The sequence below is a fragment of the Hyposmocoma kahamanoa genome, unplaced genomic scaffold (genome assembly GCF_003589595.1).
Source record: "Hyposmocoma kahamanoa isolate Upper Pololo Valley unplaced genomic scaffold, ASM358959v1 63, whole genome shotgun sequence".
In the NCBI taxonomy this organism is placed as follows: Eukaryota; Metazoa; Arthropoda; class Insecta; order Lepidoptera; family Cosmopterigidae; genus Hyposmocoma; species Hyposmocoma kahamanoa.
The window spans coordinates 3,740,093-3,761,423 of NW_020653851.1; the positions used below are offsets into that span (position 1 = coordinate 3,740,093).

Here is a 21,331-nt window from a genome sequence, read left to right on the forward strand (position 1 = left end):
TAATATAATTACCTGCGAATTTTACAGTATATGAATTTAGAAATGGAGTCATAAAAGTGAATGATGGTGTTGTATGGTATGCTAAAGGGCTGATGTCCACAACACGAAGTCTGGGCGCCTATTTTGCGTGATATTATTAGATGGTTTATATCAGTGTCCATATATTCTGACATCAGTGCCTCTATCTTGAGTTTACTGTGACAGTTGTTGCTAACAACCGCGTAACTTGCTTCACAATTTTGTATGCAAATTATACAACGCCCTTAGGTGTCACACGAAGAGCGATAAATGTCACTGTAATCTCATGGTAGAGGCACAGGATGATGGACAAATTGAACCGAGTAACAAATTGAAATTATTATTGTAGGTTGAGATCACATAGTATACGTGACCGTCAGGATGGCTGGCCGCCTGTCGCATCTGGCACTGAGTGTATATTCAAGAATTGCTACCTTTTCTAAATAATTGCTACCTTTGATATATTCTGAGAAATCAAAATACATAATTGACCAGCCATTCTGACGTCAGGATGGCTAGTCGCCACTTTGTTCAGCATGAAGGGAGCAGATTTCCCAGAAGCATGTATTACCAATAATTGCTACCTATTTGCTACTTTCACGAATTAAAGGTATACGCTTCCTATCTACATTAGTTAAAAAAACATAAACGATTAAAAATTTTACGGAGAAGTACCAAGGCCTGCCCTTTGTATTATGGCAATAAAGCACTAAAAACTTGCTTTTTTATGCAATAAAATTATCTTAGTGTCTAGTCTATTAACTTTTTTAAATTTTAGTTAAATAAAATTATCTTAAAAGTAATATGATTTTACTGTAATAATACAAAAAATATATATCAACTATGAAAGCTTCTATTATGAAGTAGCATATCAAAGAAGTATACTAATTTGTATTATGAAATAATATTAGTAATTTTGATCATTCATAAGCGGCCACATTTTCTGTTAAAATTAAAAAGTTAAATGGCTGGCTGAAACATGAATGAACACCCTATTAGAAAGAGACGCATTACTACTTTGAAGCCTCTCACTCGGCTCGTCCAGTTTAATATACAAGTCCGTTGTTCTAGTCGCAAAAAACTAGATTTATTCGGTCAGTCCGCCATTCAAGTTATAAGGGTGTTTTGTTGTCCACACTGGAATAAGCATTATCCCAACGGCGCCATTTGTCAATCTCGAGAACCACAACACCTAGCTTAGATCTGATTACACAAAAAGTCGTGATTTAGTCGGTTCTAGTCGTAAAAACTGAATTTAGGCGTTACGCCGTTTTGATGAATCTCGAGAACCAAAGTTATAAAAGCATATCTGCCTGCACCCAGAAAGTCTGTTCTAGTCGCGCAATATTAGAATTAGTCACTCCTTTGTTTAGAAGATACAACCACAAAAAACAAAATTATTTCAAAGTTAGACCTGTGTTAGTCTCGGAGCTCGCGTACAAATTTTGCATAATATACAGAATTTGGTTTTTTTTTTAAATACATGGTAATTTGAAAATTTTAATAATGTTTAGTTTTTAATACTAGGAAATTAGCAAAGACACGCTCTATAATCATGCAACGTAGTAATGATGACAGTATTTTTTCATTTTTTTCAACAAGACAGCAAGAATGGGGAATTAAATAAAACACTAATTATAAATACAACCTAATTTTATTCACCCGACTGACAGTTATATAGAAACGCATTCAATTACTGTATTTAGATATATTCTAAAAAATAAACACCTGAACCATGGAAACCCAGCATGTATAACAAAAAGCTGTCACATATTTTATTCCATACGCAGTTTCCATGAGTCATATAAAGTACAGATAGAGAAATACAAGGAGGGTACAATAGAACAGAGAATAATTGTAGTAAAAATGCAATTTTACAGCCATCGTGGAATGTAGAACAGAAAAAACAATCTGAAAATATGGAAGCAAAGATATGGCTCGTAGGACATTACATTTTTAACTAAACATAAAGCTTGTGGATATCTAAATCTGACATTTTTGCTTAGTTTTGTAGATATTCCTAAGCCAATCACTTATAAAGTAATCTCTGAAACTTTAAATGTTGGGTAACAATGGATATGTTTTGGCAGTGGAACTTTATTACAACTACTTAAGATACATATTATTTCAGAGATACAGGTTTTGTAAATTACAAACCTTTTCTATATAACGAAAGATCTTGATACCACCACCAGACATTGTTACCTAAAAATTTCTCAAAGAACATTCTAGAGAGTTCCACAAGTTTCTAGAACGATTGTACCTCCACACAATCACACAATCTCATAGATCATTCTTCACAACGCTTACAACTCCTCCTTTTTGGGCTTGCCGTTTCTGTCGAAGCCCTTGAGTTCTGTAGCGGCGTTCTGGGCGACATAAGTGATAAAGTTATCGAGCTCCCGGCCACCCTGGAATCAGAATATGAATATAAAATTAGATGAAACATTATCTACGCGTTGGTTATAAGTTTGTATTTAACATAAGTTAAGACGTTAAGAAGTTGATGAACTAACTGATTTAGACTATTCTTTAAGCTTTGGTATGGTGTCCCAGCAGTTACATAAGAAATAAAAATAATACTCATAATTGCCAAATACCTAAACAAAACAAACGCAGGGTACAACGCCCTTATTGCTATTATGTTAATGAACAGTAAAGTTAAACATCCTTCGATCTGTGTCGGAAACGGATTATTCTCGACGTACAAATGAAATCCGTGTCCAGTAGTGGAAAGTGTACAGATAAGCCATACTCATCAACCTGTGGCCTGCCAAATTTTTACGTGCGGCCCGAAACACTATTATTAGAAACGTGCTTTTTAAAATTATGTTCAGTTTTCATTTTATTTAAATCTTGAGCAAGATGAATTTAACTTGTTTGAAAAAAAAGCACTCCTGCCATTTGGCTCCCATACGGTTACCTATCAGTAGTCCGAAATGTCATTTTCCAGAAATAATGTTTGCTCGAATTTTCATCACCTCGAAAGTAATTTTGAGAGGAAAAATGTTTTTCTTTTTAAACCTAACTTAACCTAACCTAACCGAACGATTCGCTCTGGGCCTTTTGGAGGGAAGTGTCGTTTTTATTTTGACTTTCAATTATTTTATGAAATCTGGTTTAAAGTGGAATAGAATAGTGCTATTGTGCCTTAATCGACGATTAAAACGCGAAATTATACGAATCTCGAACTAAAATACCCGTATCGGCCCGTTCTAACGAATCCCGAGTCAATCCAAGCACGCCACCTCAAATCGCCTATCCTCTTTGTGGCGGCCATATTTACAGAAACATAATTAAACGAAGACATGGCTCAAAGGACTTGTATCCAAGCCAAAATTATTAATAAAAAAAACCTAATTGTGTCTTTGCGATAAACATCCAACATATCCTGAAAGAACAACGATTTCGTTATGATTTTTCGGTTTTCGGTGTAATGAAAATTCGAACAAACGTCATTTCGGAAAAAAATTCGAGTTTGTGATAGGTTACACTCCTATACCTATAATTCCGTTTATAATTTTATATCCTTTTGATTCTATACGGTTGCTAACTTTTTAAAACATGCATGTAGCATCTTTAATCTATGGGGCTTCTATAGCATTTTAGCGGTAATTCTTGAACTAGTGCTTACTACCTAATTTTCGTGGCAATTTTTATAATTTAAGTATTCGATTTTTTTTATCATGTAATATTATTCAATATTCGAGTATTGTATCGTGGTAATATTATTTAATAATTCAATATACTTGAATATTTAAATAATAAAAATTCCCACGGAAATTAGGTGGTGAACACTATTCCGAGAATTACCATTAAATGTTTTGTGGTTTATTCATTACAAGGGGAGTAAGTGTAAAACCAGGTGACTAACTAATTTAAAAATTATAATTTCATTAATTTAGGATGACCTAAAAAAATGTTGCGGTCCGTGTAATGTGGCCCGAAGGAAAAAAGGTTGAGTATAGCTGATGTAATATCGATTGATATACTACAAGTAGCAACAATACTAACATTATATCTAGTAGGTTTCTGGCTGGCGTCCTTAGGCTTCCAGAAGATGGTGGGGAAACCGGAGACGTCGAAGAGGGACTTGGGCCAGTCGTTGGCGGTAGCGTCAATCTTGATGATGTCTATGTCCTCATTTGCCAGCTGTGGATGATATTTACGTGAGAATAAATCTTTAATAATAAAGTTAAAAGGAGAACAGTTTACTGCAATTGTAATTATTATTTTTAATTATATAAAGACTCGAAGATGGGGTGTGTAAAATGTATCATAAATATTTTTGAACTAATGCTCAATTTATTAAATAAAATTATACTTAAAGTATAATTTTTTTAAACATATTTTTTTCATATAACAGTTCACTTAAAATAGCGAAAGTTTAATATAAACTTCAGTCTACAACACAATTTTTGATAACAATCATCTTCTAACACAAATTTCAAATGAAAATCATAAGTTATAATTATAAATCTGAGTTTACATAACCAAATAGATTCCTAAACTGAAATTAATTTGAAACGTAAACAAATTCGGTTTTCGCTTTTTCAATGTGCTAACCCATCGAGTATATTCTAGCGTCCGCTAACTTAGTAGATGCGGCTAAGTGACAAAATCGACCCCTCCCACGTAGTGTCGTATGTCGAAATTGCCAAGTTTACAGGGGAGCCTTTTAAAGTTCTCAAATCACTGAAATAAGCATAACAAGTGACTTCTCACTTTTATTGGGCAAATCTCGTTACTCACATAGAGTATTATAAAATCCTAGATATCGCTTAGATTATATACTAGATGATTACAACACTTTGCCGAATTAAACGGAGAACTTTAAAACACTCCCCCGTAAACTTGGCAATTTCGACATACAATACTTTGCGTAGGAGGAGTCGAAATATATTTTTGAAATATAAAAGAACCATAACCCAGTTTTAGAATATTGAAATTGTTTAATGATATTTCAGCTACGCATCGTTAGGGTAGGTTCTGATTAAGTCGAATACGTTATATAATTCTGTTTTTAAAAGAGAATTATGCTCTGATTTTTTTTCTATTCAAAACGGATATTTGACAATTTGTCACTTAGCTGCGTTTTGGTTAGCGGGCGGCAGATGTACTCGATGTACTAACCTAACCTGCCCCTCCTTTAGTAGGAGGTCACATTACAGGTACAGTTAAATGCCTCGTGAACTTGATTTGAATTCACAATATATATAAAATGATAGTTATATAAAAAGAACTTTATATAAAAAATGAGTACAAAAATTAAATTACAGGTAGTGTGTTTAGTTCAAGTGAAAATTATATTAATATGTATTAAAATAACTTCATTTGATTTTCACCATTTTCACACAAAATGAAGCGCACCCCAGTTTCGCTCTCTGTTACAAATGCATCCATCTCACTCACTGCATGTCCATTTCTACATCTAATTCAGTATCTTCTGCAAAAGCGAAATACGTCACGGGAACTTAGGCGCATGTTAATAGCTTCTAAGTTCGGCATTGTGTTTCAAGCTCTTCTGTATTAATAGACTATACTCAGCGGCATCTTGGAAGGTAGTGTATGATACAACCTACTCAAATAACAATTACAATATAGCATCTGGGTCAACGAACTTTCATTTTTAGAATATTTATCTCGGGTTGGCATATGGGCATGTTGAAGAGACCGATGCTAGTGGAAGAGGCAAGATGTTTGTCCGAAGTGTAGCGAGTGGCGTCATTGTTTGTATATATGGTAAAATAGAATAAATAAAACTATGACAGAAACAGACTACAGCGATTATATAGTATAATGTTACGTGAAATAAAACAAGTGTTGTTACCTTTGTGCCAAGTTCTTCCCAAATAGGGGCAAGTTTCTGGCAATGTCCGCACCAAGGCGCATAGAACTCGATGAGGGCATCACGGCCGCTGTCAGTCACAAGTTCCTTGAAGTTCTTTCCAACTGCTACCTTCACTGGTCCGTCATTCGTCTCCGGCACAGGCTCAGATTTAATGAAAGGCTCTAGTTTGCCATCCATGAGGTCTTTTGAGAATTGCAAAAGGTTATCAACGCTGTAATGACAAGATTGTTTCTATTAAATTTTGAAAATTATACATACATGAGAAAACTCAAAACGATTACTACTTTCTTTGTTTTAATATAAAATTTAAATGTTACATTTTTAAATTTGTTCTATGTTGTATTTGATATCTAAGGTCTTGTCGGTGTAGTTGTTATATTATGCAGTTGCAATGAAATAATTATTGTTCCCATTCACTCATTATGTAAGGAAGGCTGAATGTTTACTTTGTGTATCACAATCGCACCTAAAAACTTAACTTAGTACAGTAAGTGGCTGATGCAGATCTTTATATTATACTTTATACTATACAAACGGCAATTTTGGTTGAATGCAAATTTGAACGCCAAATATATATACGGCAGAATCTTCAATAAAAATAGATGTCTATGAGCGTTGGTAGCCCAGTGGGAGAATGGTAGTCTCTCAATTGAGAGGTTGACGGTTCGAATCCGTGGAGCGACAGGTACAGTATGAATTTATTTCTAACTTACATAATAATGATTTTATTAATTGTTTTTTGTTTATTTTTATTTTTCTTGTACCTTGTTTATTTATTTATTAACATTTTATTTCAATGTCAGGATTGCACACTTCAAATTGCTTTACTCTTTTTGATTTGCTTTTTATTGCAGGTGATTTTGTGTTTATTTTCTCTTTTTGAGGTGTCAAAATAAAAAAATGTAAAAATGTGGACAACTGTAATTGGCGCTGACAAGCTTTACCTAAAAATATTCATTGTAAATCGTTATTTATCGTTATTTGTTGTTTCGAATAAAAAAATAATGTTTAGTAGCAATGCCTCTAGCTAACAGTGCTGGAAGACATCGTAATGAAAATTGTTGGTCGAAGAAGGTACACAACTCTTGTGAATGCCTCTTGGGTCAGGGTGACGGACAGTGTCCTAAACCTATTCATAGAAGAAACTCTTGGGGTACTAAAAAGGAGCCTTTCCGCACGGCGCGCACCATTCCTGCCCTGTACGTCTAGCGCAACCTGGGCGCCAATCGGCGAGTACTGTACGCCGACTGGCCAATCCCTTTTCACCACAATGGCAAGCATTGTAGTATATATCGATACCATGAGGAAACCGGAGTTCATCTCACCTGAACTCCTTGTCCATGACGAATTTGTTGCCATCGGCATCCTTGCCAGCAACCACGGGTTTCTCGCCCTTTGCGAAGTCGATGCCGTAGTCATTCAGCTCGTGGGTGAAGTCGTCCTTGTCGCTGATCGCGAAGTTCACGTCTGGCAACGCCTTGGCAACCTGTTGAAGAAACAAAAGTGGTTATTTGGATCGAATCTAGCAGAGCTAGCTGTAATATTCTACAGGATATATCACGGAGTCTGAGATGGAATTGCACGATTTAATTCCGCCTATCCCTTTCACCACCAGAGGAGTGAACAGCTATGGAGTGGAATTTCCTGCCTAGACTTATTCCCTGAAGATTATAACTTGGACCTTTTCAAGACGAGAGTAAATAGGCATTATTTAGGTGTGCATGCTCCATCGTTAATGGATCGTTAATTTAACTGCCTCCGTGGCCAAACGGTTACCATGCTGGACTGCCACGCAGAGGTCCCGGGTTCGATTTCCGGGCCGGGAGAAATATTTTTTATGGCCTACATTTATTTCTCTTTCTTGAGTTTGGGTGTAATTTGTGGTTGTCTATGTGTGTGTGTGTGCATGGCATCCGCGATACAGGGTTTCCCTAATGCGGGGCTATGAGTGTGTATGTGTTATATCGTCAAATTTACCATCAGGTGAGATGGCGGTTACATTTATACGTTATAAAAAATAAATAATTGTCAATTGTAAAAAATCGAAAAAAATACAATGACAAAGAAATAATTATATAAAGTCAAATGTATTAAAGTAAGTGGGTGTTCGCTTTTAAAGATTGTACGTCTTAAGGACGTTGCGTCAGTGTACTTTTAATCTAAATAATATTATTACACAATCCCGGTTAGTTATCTCACCTTAAGTACACGGTTTCTCCAGTAGTTGGTACCCTTGGGATTCTTAACGTAATCGACGTCGTAGTAAGCGATCACAAGAGGGTTGGTGAAGTCCTGTACGTTCTCCTTCTGCCGCACACCCACCAAGCCATGGCTGGAAGACAAATTGACATTCTTAATATAAAGATCGAACACAAAGAAAAAAATCCTTCAATGTAACAGGACACGAATCTGTATGCCCATCTAAGGCAACTTTTCAATTCTTAATATGTTACTTCCGAGATGGTCTTGCCTTTATTACGTATTATATACATATACAGTCATGTTTACACCAAATTTTCCTAATAACTATTTGAAATAATATCATTATTGACATCGAAAAATAGCATTTTACAGAAACTCATAAAATGTACGAATTTCATATCAATCATCAGTCACGTAGCATGTTTGTAGTTTACTTTTTAAACCCATTTGGTCAGCTATCCAAACTTTTCGATTTAAGTCGCTTTATAATTGGGAGTGTAAAATTTCCCCATAAATTAGGTACTTATTTAGTTTTATCCAATTTTCATTTGAATTAAAATTAGGAATATCAAAAATTTTATGTGAAAAGATATTTTGAGAGATTTCCGCTCTACTTATCAACTTCAATTATAGGAAGGAAAGAAAGAGCTTAGGGCCCATAGAAGGTGTCAACAAAAAGTAATTTAATAAAGTTTATTTCTTTTTTACTTGGTTACGATGAAATCTCTTTGGATAAAAAGTACACTTCATAGTGTTAACATTAACAAACATGTGTCTCGAACATACAATACCTACAGTCTTTAAAGAACAGAAAAAAATAAAAAATTTGCATTTCTATCAAGACATTAGCAAAACAAATTTGATCTTGCTGCCCAGTTTCGCATCGAGACATTCTGAAGTGACTGAAACCTTAATTATTAGGTTGCATATAGGTTGTATGTCAAGTATACTTACTAGTTCTCTTTGATAAACGCCTTTATAGATCCGACGCCATTGTAAACGACGAAGGAGTCCTCGAAAGTGTTTTGCAAGCGTTTGGGACGGTACAGCACTACGTTGTCCCTGGGAACAAGATAGAAAAATACTTTTACTACACATACTATTCAGCGAGAAAGTGGTTGTTAAAAAAGTAATAATTCAAGATTCATCATACATGATTAATTAATTACTATATATAAATTAAATTTTGCTACTTTTAAATCCCTCATCTTCTAAATGGCATTTCATGGGGTTACACTATTTTTGCATTGACAGCCTCAAATAGAGATGAAACTATTTTTTACGCGTTTAATTGTTCTTTCAAACTAACTATGGCTTCGAACTCTTTGCAGGTCCCATAGTCACCGTTGACTGTTAGTCTGTCTGGCTGTCAATATACTAGATATAGATCCGAAACAGTTTCATTTCCAATGTGTAACTCTCGCGAAAAACGTATGCACTCGAAACTTACGTTATATATTTTGAATACTAACAAATGAAACTGAATGAATGAAATCTTCTTTATTGCACATAAAATTAGTTAAAATACAATACAGTAACTTAGGTATAAATATAGTGAGATAATGTGCGACAGGCGACCTTATTGCTGTGTAGCAAATTTCTTCCAGGCAACCTTAGGATAGAAATTTAGGATATGCAAAAGGGGTGCACCAAAGAATGTCATTATAAATACACTACATAATAATTGTTAATAAACTCATATACGTAGATAGAAATATCCACACAAATATTATTAATACATAACAATACATAAATAATAATATTTAATTCTTATATACTTTAAAAGAAAAAAGAACTGAATTATTTTTATGCACTCGTTATAGAAATTACAATAATATAGGATCGTCATCAGTTTTCTATTAAATTTCCATTAAATTATACAGCTACAAAATGACACATAAATTTTAACAAAAACAGCCAAATTGGGCTGTGCATGGTAAATTTTCAACACAATAAAACATTTTCAACAGTTTGGAAACACCAAGAAATTTCTTAAAGTCCTAACGAGTAACTACAAAAATTACGCTGGAAAATGTTTCTATCTCGCCCACACATATGCGCTCGCGTCAGCCCGGCAGAGATATCAACAAAATTAAGAAATCAAACTTGTCATACTGATAAACCAGTCCTCTTAAATATGCGTGGAAATAAAACATCATAAATAATGTATTTATAGATATCATCGTTCACCCAAAATTATGCCTCAGTTATTTTTTTATGAATTGACATATAAGTAAGTGTAAGTAGCCTAACAGTGTGTGTAGTAGTTGAAAATAGCTGCACGTAGTACATGGTTTAAAGACGTTTGAAATTACTTGAATACGTAACTATTGAGTACGTAGATGTACTTTTGTATCTGAGAGAGTAATAAGTGTCTTTTAAGTAATCTTTTCTCAGGCAGTGATTCCTAGCACGGCAAGGTTGTTGGTTCCAACTTGCTATAAAATGTACTTACAAATTTTACAGGCTTATTTGTAAAATGTTAACAACCTCACAGGACAAAACACCCAAACATTGGAACGAATATACAGGCATTTCAGTAGTTCGAGATCGGTTAGCTGTTGTAATTGTTTGATGAAATACAGGAATTCAATAATAAAATTATTAAAGTCCTCGTTAATCATCAGCCCTTGGAAACTTAATAACACAATAGAAACCGAACGCAAATGTTGAATGTTTAAAAAAGTTCTTATCGGAAACAAGTTCTAACGAAGCGGGCCGTGTAATGTGTGAAATAGTGGTAAATTGCACCACCGGTTGTTCGTACTACATTGTACGTACTAAACGTCACGCACCGGAACGAAATTATTAAAATCGATTTCTCTAAATCGATCAGCCGGGACATAATGATTATGTTTTCGCGGTCTTTACTTGTTTTAAGTCAGGGGTGAATATGCTGGCACTTGCATTGGGTGCTTTATCGTATTCTTATTCCGTTGTTATCTTCTAACCAGACACTGGCCACCATAATAGTAATCCTTAAATGTCCTCTGTGCTACTCTGAAGAACAGGGCGACTCATCCGTAGAACAAAGCCCTAACAAGACTGCTTATTCTCAGGACATTGTACATTTCGTTAGTTGTTCTTGGCTGTGGATATTAGATAGATCATTGTTCAATTTTATAATTCATAATTTCGAAACGAAACAAAATAATAAAATTCAGAAAATTAAATGGCTTTAGTTCGGATAATGAGATTATGTGTTTATCGTCTTCGCACTGTATCATTGCATTGGACTCTCTTCTTCGGCGAGACAAGGGTTTTGACGCTCGATTGATTTGTCTTCCTAGAGTTTTTTCCCCCCAAGATCTGTTGCGTTTATCTGTCACTGATTATTCTTTGGATTAAGAGTGGAGAAGAACGTACTGATTGTTTTGCATTATGTACTTAGGGCCCGAGTAATGTTAGAGCTATAAATTATAGGGTTATAGGTAATTAAATCTCAAGAAACGAGGACGCTAACTGGATGAAAAAGGGCTTGGGCGCGAAAGAAATGAACAGCGTTGAAGAAATCACACACCCGAAAACGGGTGACAAAATCAGACGGATGGACCAAGTGATATATACATTTTAGAATTTTAATTAGTGATTCTATTCATCAATAAAAACAAATTGGTTACCACCTTCTAGATAAATAAGTATAAAATTCAGTCAGGCAGTCTTTGTGAGATACTTGATGGTTGAAAGGTCTCGAAGACGGGTGACAAAGTCACACAGATGGACGAAGTGATATACATGTCAAAATTTCAATTAGTGATTCTACTTATCATTAAGAACAAATTTGGTGACCATCTTTTTGACAAATAAGCATAAGTCAGTCAGGCACTTTTTGTGAGTTACTTGATGGCTCAAAGGTCAATCGCTACTTAGGTTTGTAGTTTATTAACTCCAAGGTAATGTTAACCACCAAAATACTTAATTTGGGAATTATCAGGTTTCTTCGGAACATTACAGAATTCTTCTTGACTAACTATCAAAATTTAAACTGTTTGTTCAATTTGCACAACAAGCCGAATAAGTTATTAGTTTTACAAAAGCTTTTTGAACAGTTTTTGATCTGTAATCAAAAACTGTTCATATGTAAAATTATCGGCGCAAGTCGCGTGAATTCGGCTTATTAAAATGAACAAAAGCAACATTCTTTTTTTTATGATATTAAGAAGCGTTGTTGTTTGGAGAGAGAGAGAGAGAGAGTGGCGGGAGACCGCCAAAAACAATGGAGGATTTTGGGGGAGACCTTTGCCCAACAGTGGAACATAACAGGTTACTAAAAAAAATAAGTAGCGGGACGAATAAGTTGTGCGTTTGGTGATAAGTGACATGCTTACCCATAACAGTTGGAGTGCCACTCAAGACTTTTTAAATTGCTAAGCTCTGTGCGGCAGTGCCACTGCGCCCGTCACATTGAGGCATAATTTGACAAATCCTATGTGCCTGCAATTTCACCAGCACCCTTATACCTTTCAAAGTCGGAACGTAATAATGCTCTCATTACTGCTTGGCGGCAAGAAATAGGTAAGGCAGGACTTGCCTGGACGAACTCTTTCACACGGAGCTGTATTGATACTGCATTGGTATATGTATATTTCCTAATCGATATCGCAGTAATTGTGCCTTTAATTAGTGTAAGTATAAAAAAGATAAGGCAATCAATGTCCCCTTTGAATTAATCATTTATCTTACCATGTTGTTCAATTGTCGTAAACTGAGATTGAAGCATAATCGAGATAAGAGTCAACACTAGGATCGTAAAATCTGTTATTTCCAATAAACTACGATATTACTAAGTTGATGGTTAAGTATATTTAGCTATTTCAAGATATTAGCAACTGTCGTTGTAACTAACCTCCTAATATCCAGTAAACCACAATGGGAAAAGCATTAAACGCCTTCAAAAGTAACTACAATTAAACGCTGTAAAATGTAGTACTAAAAATAAATATAATTGGTTGTCAAGCACTTAAGCATGTTCTGTAGATTGTAATGGAGCCTCCGCAGCCTCCACACATCTTGTAGCGAGTTTAAAGTTCAAAATTCACAAGGAAAAAGAAACGGTGGAAATAAATCCGGTTTTGTAAAAAATATTTGAAATTTTTTTTAATTTTTTCAATGTTTATTAAGCTATTTTTGGTAACTGGTAAACGGGTCAAAATTGACGAGCAGCACTGCAAAAAGGCGGATGACGATGGAAGGTAGTTTCGTCACATAATTACATAGTTCAGACACAAGCAAGTATGCCATCAGTTTTGTATGAAAAACGCAACGGAATTTTTTAAAGTATTTTTCTAGACAACTTATGGTCACATATGTATAGTATATATAGCCCAAATATGAATGAGATGTGTTTATTATACTATACACCGGGTGTTTACGTGATCATAGATAATATTGTGTGGGTCTGAATCACTTCACAAATTACGTACATTTTTGTTACGTACTGTTTGTTATTTTGTACAATAAATAGCATATCGTCTGGGAGCTGTTTATATGGAAACAACCTGTGTGGGGAAAAAGCTCACACTTTAATGTATCAATGAGATATACTGGATATTGTAACCGGAAAACGCACTTTAGTGGATGGGCCCCACCAAGTCACGCGGTCGCATTAGGCATTTTGTAGCTTCATGGTCATTCAAATAACTTTGAAAATTAAGGAATTAAATATTTTTTCCTGGGCCATGATTGTTGAAAAATCTATAAAAAATGTTCTATTGTAGTTAGCATAAACTCGGACAATTTCGCTCGAAATTTATGAGTTTTTGAGCACTTGCAACGTCAAATTAGTTTCTAAAGAGAAACGGAAGAAAAGGACATTAGATATCACTTTTTAGGTCGAATTTTAAATATTAATTAAAAGAGTTTAAACGAAGTTTCATCCTTCCAAACAAACACATGGAACGCACTCGCAGGAATATCCTTTGTGTGCGTAACGAAATTCAAACTAAACGCAATTTAAAATTTTTATACATAAGACAAAGTAAAATGTGTACAGTAGACGGAATAGAAGCTCGTTAACATATAATTTGTTATTTAACTTTTATAGTTACGATATGTATTGTATTACTTACCTATTTGGTTTGATAACTTATCATTTTGCGTAATGTAGTTACGATGTCGATTGTTTAAATGTAGTAGCCGGTTACTGAGTGAAACGTAATTAAATTTAAATAGGTAGTTATTATTAATATAATTAAATTAAACAATAATGTGCATTAGCATCGTTTATGACATTAACTAGGAATTTTGTTTTTTTATTTAATCTACAGAACTCGTACGTTGAGAAGCAGAGCATATTTGTATTAGATAAATAAACTTTGAGTAATACGCATAGAGTGGATAGTACCACCCCCTTAAATCGTAGAATTATTAAAGTGGAAATGTATTTAAAAAAAAAAAAATCATATTTTTAATTACAATTAATTGCTAGTTACACATCAAACGTATGGAAAAAAATACAATACAATTACTCTGTGCCTTCAGAGGGAGGTATTATTGACTCTATGTGTATTATGTCCTTGAAGTTTAGATAAATATACTGTCTGTATGTTCCGATCTCCGGCGATTATACATACTTGAGTATTCTTCATATTTAGTGAAAAGGTTTTAATTGGGTGGAGTATGATGCGAGAAGGTAAGATTGAAAGGATGTTCAAATTTTAAGTAACAGTAGATAAAATTGAATGAGTTCTTCCAGCGAAGTATTACCACCTTACCTATTTCTACCGCCATTGTGTAATGTGAGCATGACTGAGTTCCAGTTCGAAGGGTAATGGTGATGTAAACTGACAGGCACGTGAGGCTTGCCACCTTATGTCTCAGAGTCACGGGCGCATTGGCAGCGTAGCTATGATTTAAAGGTCTGTAAGATATTACAACTGTTGTAGACAGGTGTGTCGCTTACTACCAGGCCCACAACCTTATCCTTTTCCCAATATTAGTTTTAATGTGTTTTTTTATAGCACCAAGTAACGGGATGAAATAACAGGTAGTGAGGTTGATGGTAAGCGACACGCCTGTCCAGAACAGTTGTAACGCCGTTCAATAAGGTGATTCACATAATCAAACCGTTACGATATCATTCATCATATTCACGTGGGACAGCAACGTCAACGAGTACAATTTTAAAGTCGTTCGATCCAAATGTCGTTAAAGCGTATTCTGGTATATAAATCGACTCTAAACGACAAGTCATACGTATTCTGCTAAAAATTTGACAGTTCTTTCAATAGACGTTCGACGACTAAATGTCAAATTTCACAATCCAAGATGTCGTTCATTAGTCGTTACGTTTAGAATCGAAACTTAACGAGTAATGAACGACATCATATCAACGTTCGTTCAAGTGATACGCGAATACCCATTTTATTGAATTTTAAATTTACACATCACATTTTAAAGTTACACATAGAAAATGAAAATATTTTTCCGTATTTAAAACTGGTTTGTTTGTAAAAAAAAAACAAATATACGCGATTTCAATCCGGAAAAATAGTTTAATTTCCTAAATGTGACGACAGTCTCAATTCTATAACAAAAACCGAACATTTTTTTTCATTTCAGATAAATTTTAAATAGGTAACGTTTGTCTATGACTCACAATTCCAAAATGATTTGATTAATCTCAAAATATTGTCATCTCTATCACTCTCCACCAGTTCACAGATTTTTTTCCAATGTTATTAATTAAAGAATAAAAATGTAATGTCAAGAAACGTTAAAAACAATTAACAATCAAGCAGCAGTTGGTCATACCGAATTAGTTAATTTGGTCTAAATCATCGAGTATATATATAACCAGAAGTAGAGCCTAAATAAGGGTCATCCATCACTGGCAACTCATCAGGCAAATGGGCCTTATATCACTTTTAAATATCAACTCTCGTTTGCACTGAAATCATAAATTAGAAACCTAAAATAGTACAGCGCCAACAACTGACCTGTGTGTACGTCTCGGTCTATGCCAAAAAAATTCTATATTTTTTGTAATAAAGATAATATCTCTAACAATGGGAGCCGTTACATTTGGTGGTGTGGGAAAAACAGCAAAACATCTAATTACAAAAACAAACAGAATCACATTTCATCGGTAATTAAATATTAAATATGTAATTTATTCGTTTTCGTCCATTAAAGCAAAGCTCAAGTTAAACTGGTCGTTTTGATGTGAAACAATTAATTGAAGACACCATTGACTTACAAATAAATGGACGACGGATCTAATACAAAAACCACGAAAAAAATGTCCCAAGTCTTCGAAATTTAAATTGTAATGTCATCGCAGTATCGCGCTGTCAGTAGAACAAATGAAGACTAAAGCGGAGGTAGCGCTCTGTATACGATTTTAGCGCCTTACAAGTGCGGACACTTTTTAGCGCGGACCCGACGTCCATATAATTGTAAGTCAATGGAAGACACCCGTGAATTGTTTCGAATTCGGTTTGGCCAATCGGAGCGCAGTTGTCACAGTAAAGATTTGACAGAATAGTTTTCAAACAAATTAAACGACATTTCGTCTCTATTTCTGGTTATATACTCTATGGTCTAAATTGACATTATCTTTGTTTGCTGAAAAACGAAGTCGTCATTATAAAGGACAATATTTTTAATTTGGAGGCATGGAAAATCACGCTCTGAAGTTGAGCAAGCATTTATTGAAAGTAAAGTAAATATCTATTGTAATATTCTCTATAATAAATGCACGACTGAAAGAGACTTGATAATACAATATGTAGTCTATTTTTTGTGTATATAAATATTTTATGGAATAACAACAATGTTATTTCAAGGTGTCATGGTGATAGCGAGTCCTTATCACGAAGGCAATTAACATCGCTTCCTACTGTCATTCCATAAAACTTAATATTCTTCATAAAGTTGAAAACTGAATATCAACTTTGAAAAAATTCTAAAGCATATATTATGACTATTGTAAGGCTCAATTTACATTACGGCGGAACGGAATGGAAGCATCAATTTCGCCTCGCTGCGCGGAAGGCGCTTCTCGATTCTCGATCATATGCGCGAGAATTCCACGAAACACGCGGGACGTGATTTTTGGCCTGTTCCTTGTTTATGCGTTACACAATTGACATAAAGTTCATTATGCTATGTACAACATTGTTACAAAAATTTGCTTCCATTCCGTTCCCCCGCAATATAAATGAAGACTAACAAAATGGTAAGGAAAAATATCCTCATATTACGTGAACATTTATTGTGCTCTAACAAAATAAATACGCGGCGCTAGCATTACGTGGCTCAAAATAAGTGGATGTTAATAAAAATTTTGAAAAACTATTGTAAATAATATAACGCCTGAGTCAATAACTTCACACTTATTTGAACAAGTTTTGTTTTCATTATCACAAGTAGCAACTATTCAATTAAGTAGATATTTCATGTTTTATTTTGTTATTTATTACCATGTACGGAATTTTCGCTTTCAATAGCGTAAATATACCTTTCAAAAAGTGTTTAACAGTCTTTTTATATTTTATGCTTCTTTCATAGTGTGCAAAAATGAAAATTATGATAATCATGATTTATGTGAAAAGTTCGTTTACGACGATGATAAAAGTTAGTTAAACCAATATTCATTTTGTAAAGATGTGTAACCATAGCTATAAATATAGGATACTTTCTAACTTGATAAGTTTTTTTTATGATACTTAGTTACGGGACGATCCGTAAAAAAGCGTAGAAAGCTATTACAAAATTTAAAAAACTTAGTTTTTTTTTATTTAAAGCAACATGAATTTGTAATCAATAATCAATATTCACTTTTTTTCAAGTTTGTAAAACAATTGACTAAGTCAATATATATATTTTTTAATAATTAAACAGGTGTTGCACACATGTACAATATTTAGCTGCATAATTTAGCAGAGCATGAAAACATGTTATGCAGAATAGTAAGTACATAGCAATGATAAAACACTCTTTTATTCCATTGTGTTTCAATGTCAAATTGATCATGAACAGTTTTCACAGTTCATATTCTACAATACCATCAGTATGTATAATATGTAATATATATTATACATACATACCTTAGATTAGTAAAACTTGTAAGTTTCTCCAAAGCTTTTAAAGCAATTCATGAAGTAATATTTTAGCACTTATAAAATGTTGTTACAGTTTATCTTAAAGTGTTTTTTGTATAAATATAATAATAATAAATAGCGTGTCAGACAACGACACCAATTGCCTGGCCTCAAACCAGGGAATTCCCTGTACTATGAGTACCAGAGCAACAGAATGAATTCTGGGGCATTTCTGATAATACCCAGACCAGAAGCAATTTATATATATAAAGTATGATTAGTGCTTTAGTTAGTTGGGCACTAAATTCCTTGACTATATCTGGATGTTAAATATGTTGTAGTCATTTATTTGACGATTATCACAGGTTACAGCTTTATTTAGTATTTTTTGTAATTTAACAGAGTGGTTTCATAGCCACAGGTTTCCCATTTGTCAGTCAAACTGCTCTATAATATGGGAAGAAAAGCATAAAAAGCTTATCACGTTAAAAAGCCTGTAGTTTTTCTAAAATAGTTTTGTATCAATGTTGAATTACAATGATAAATATAATTAGAAAAGGTGTGTGTTTGAAACCAGGATATTTTGAGTATTTGATTCTAATCATGTACTATTCATATTACACATAGCAGAATTTTATACCGTAAATGGTTTGAATCACAGGTGATAATTGACTCACATAATAATGATTTTTCAATCCACTGAGTCATAAATGAATAAGCATGAAAGTAGTTTATATATAGAGAGAGAGAGAAAAGACTTGAATATAGACGTTTATGCTGTCCAAAGAAAAAAATTATTGAGTGAAGTAATACTTCTGAAGAAGTATAGAAGTTTGTAATCAAATATCATGTAAGATCTCCAATACCTGAAAAAATAAAACCAAAAACACACTTACTTATACCCAGCTTTCTCCAGCACCCGTTTGTCTGAAGAGTGCGCAAAGGTTACTTCTTCTCTCATCTTGTCTGCAGTCTTGAGGAATTCTCCCTTTAAGTCAGTCTCTTTCTCAAAGTACCCAATGACGACTACATCTTCTTTCTTGTTCACATAGGCTTCGTAGTCCTTGACGGTCTTTAATTCCTTGGAGCTGGGGCCGACTTGTGCACGCATGTACTTGACAATGCCATCTAGTTAAATAAATAATTTTTTAATGTACAATATTAATAATAATTAACTTATTATTATTCATCACCACTCTAGTAGACCATTTTAGTTTTAACATAATGAATAAGTTAATAACTATAATACTAAGGTGATTCTGTTGCATCAATATTGACTACCAAGTTGGTATAGTAGGAAATACCTAAAAATATTTGTGTCAAAATTGTATATGGAAATTTATACCTTACATCAGTTAAATAGTATTTTAATTTACAGTGTAATAAATTAACTGACTTTTATTTAACTAAAGTTATTTTTTTTTTTTTTTAGTTATTATTTTAGTTATTTGTTATAACTATTTAAGTAAAGATGTTTAATTAAGCTGCTAGACTGCTTATATTGGTTTATATAGTTATGAGACAATTAGATGGTATACAAGATGTTAATATATTTATTATAATCATAAAACTGATGGGTAGCATGCATAAAATTGGGAGATACAAAATGTTACCTTATACATATACCTACAGCATCAAAAGTAGATAGTGGGCATATTTATTAATAGATAGAAGATATTTTTCAAAATCCTATGGGGTTCATTTGCAAAAGTTGTGCTTACTGGATTCTCTGGGTCCATTGTAATCAGTGGAGAGCTCTCCTTTCCTGAAGATCTTCAAAGTCGGGTAACCAGAAACTGAAAACTTTTCGCACGTGCTCTTGCCAGCCTCTGTGCAGTCCACCTTCGCCAGAGCAACCGGGGGGTCATCGTCCCTTAGGATGCCGGCCGCTAGCGCGTACTCAGGTTTTAGTCTCTTGCAGTGACCGCACCTAACAGAATCAATCATCATAACATCAATAAAGCACATACTTATTAACTATCATAGATATCTCCCAGACCGGCATAAAAGGTGAATGACTTACCACGGTGCGTAAAACATGACTAGAGCGGTATCATGTTGGGCTAAAGTAGAAGCAAAGTCGGAATCTGAAAGTTCGAGCACATCTTCCTCGGCAGCCCTACATAAATAAATTACGCCTATTAACAGAAGTACTTTTATTGATCCTAACATTTTTTACAAAGTGACCGGCACTTTTCCGAAAACCCGTGCGTAATTCTTCGCCGACGGACACGAGCTGAAAACGAGAAAGGAAAGGACAAGGACCGGAAAAATACACGTATGATGCTGCAAAAATGACAATTTGCCGGCACAGCGTTGGCCGATTTTGATTGGTTGGTTATGGCCGTGTTCAAAAAGTCTACAGACAGAGAATTCTTTCGTCTATGGTTAATGGTTACAATACCTTCAAATTTGTGTTACGCTCAATAGATTCATAACAAAACATTTGCCATATTTTAGACCAATCCGTCTATAACTTTACTGAAAACTATTTTAAATTTAATTTAATATTTGAAAGCATAATCGATCGACTTTAATCATCATGATCGAGATCAAATCGTACAACACTGTTACTATACTTTTTTTGCGGTTGGCAGCAGTTGGCTTGCTGTCAATCGGAAAATGGCAGCGACGAGTGTTGTCGTTCTCGACAGAGGCAACAATACAACTTGTACCGTAAATCTTTTCGGTGAGTACATTTTTTAATTATTTACTACGTGTGTTACCTATACCATAATTTGATACAGATTTTGGGGTTTCATATAAATTTAGTGTGCTTTTTTAAAACAACCGCATAACCTTAACTTTTATTTGTTTTTTTATTAGACGCGCGTAAGTTTTGAATATGTGTTTGATAATTTAGTCTTGATTCCCTGATGAATGTTGCTGAGTTAAGTGAAAAACGTACGTGTTGTGTGTCTATTGGAAGCGGTACTTAGTTTGGGAGGTAACGAGTTTTTTTCACAGTGAATAGAATATGTTGTCTGGCGGTTCTGACCTTGGCAATTGGATTGTAGGAAGTAAACCGTAGGTATATACTTGCTTTTAAATTGTGGATTGGTATTTGATGTACTCATAAAAAATATCCATAAGTCATATTGCCGTAATACTTGTTTGAAAAATTTAAGAGCTCTTAATTTGGTCTTAGAATTCAGTAAACATTCCATTGTTGCTGGGAATTAATTTTTAATGTACATGTTGCTTCGATTGAGAATAA

The 21,331-nt window shown here is 34.1% G+C and overlaps 1 protein-coding gene across 1 annotated transcript; it reads right to left on the reverse strand.

The window, feature by feature from the left end:
- Positions 1–1,674: 1,674 nt before the first annotated feature.
- LOC113229886 (protein disulfide-isomerase A3) lies at positions 1,675–20,364 on the reverse strand. Its single transcript, XM_026463574.1, has 9 exons — positions 20,138–20,364; positions 19,836–20,044; positions 19,011–19,242; positions 9,026–9,133; positions 8,069–8,201; positions 7,195–7,355; positions 5,849–6,080; positions 4,033–4,170; positions 1,675–2,429 (listed from the first exon to the last, which is right to left on the reverse strand). The coding sequence occupies exons 1-9, from the start codon at positions 20,284–20,286 to the stop codon at positions 2,325–2,327; spliced, it is 1,467 nt and encodes a 488-aa protein (XP_026319359.1). The 5' UTR covers positions 20,287–20,364; the 3' UTR covers positions 1,675–2,324.
- Between the last annotated feature and the right edge of the window lie 967 nt (positions 20,365–21,331).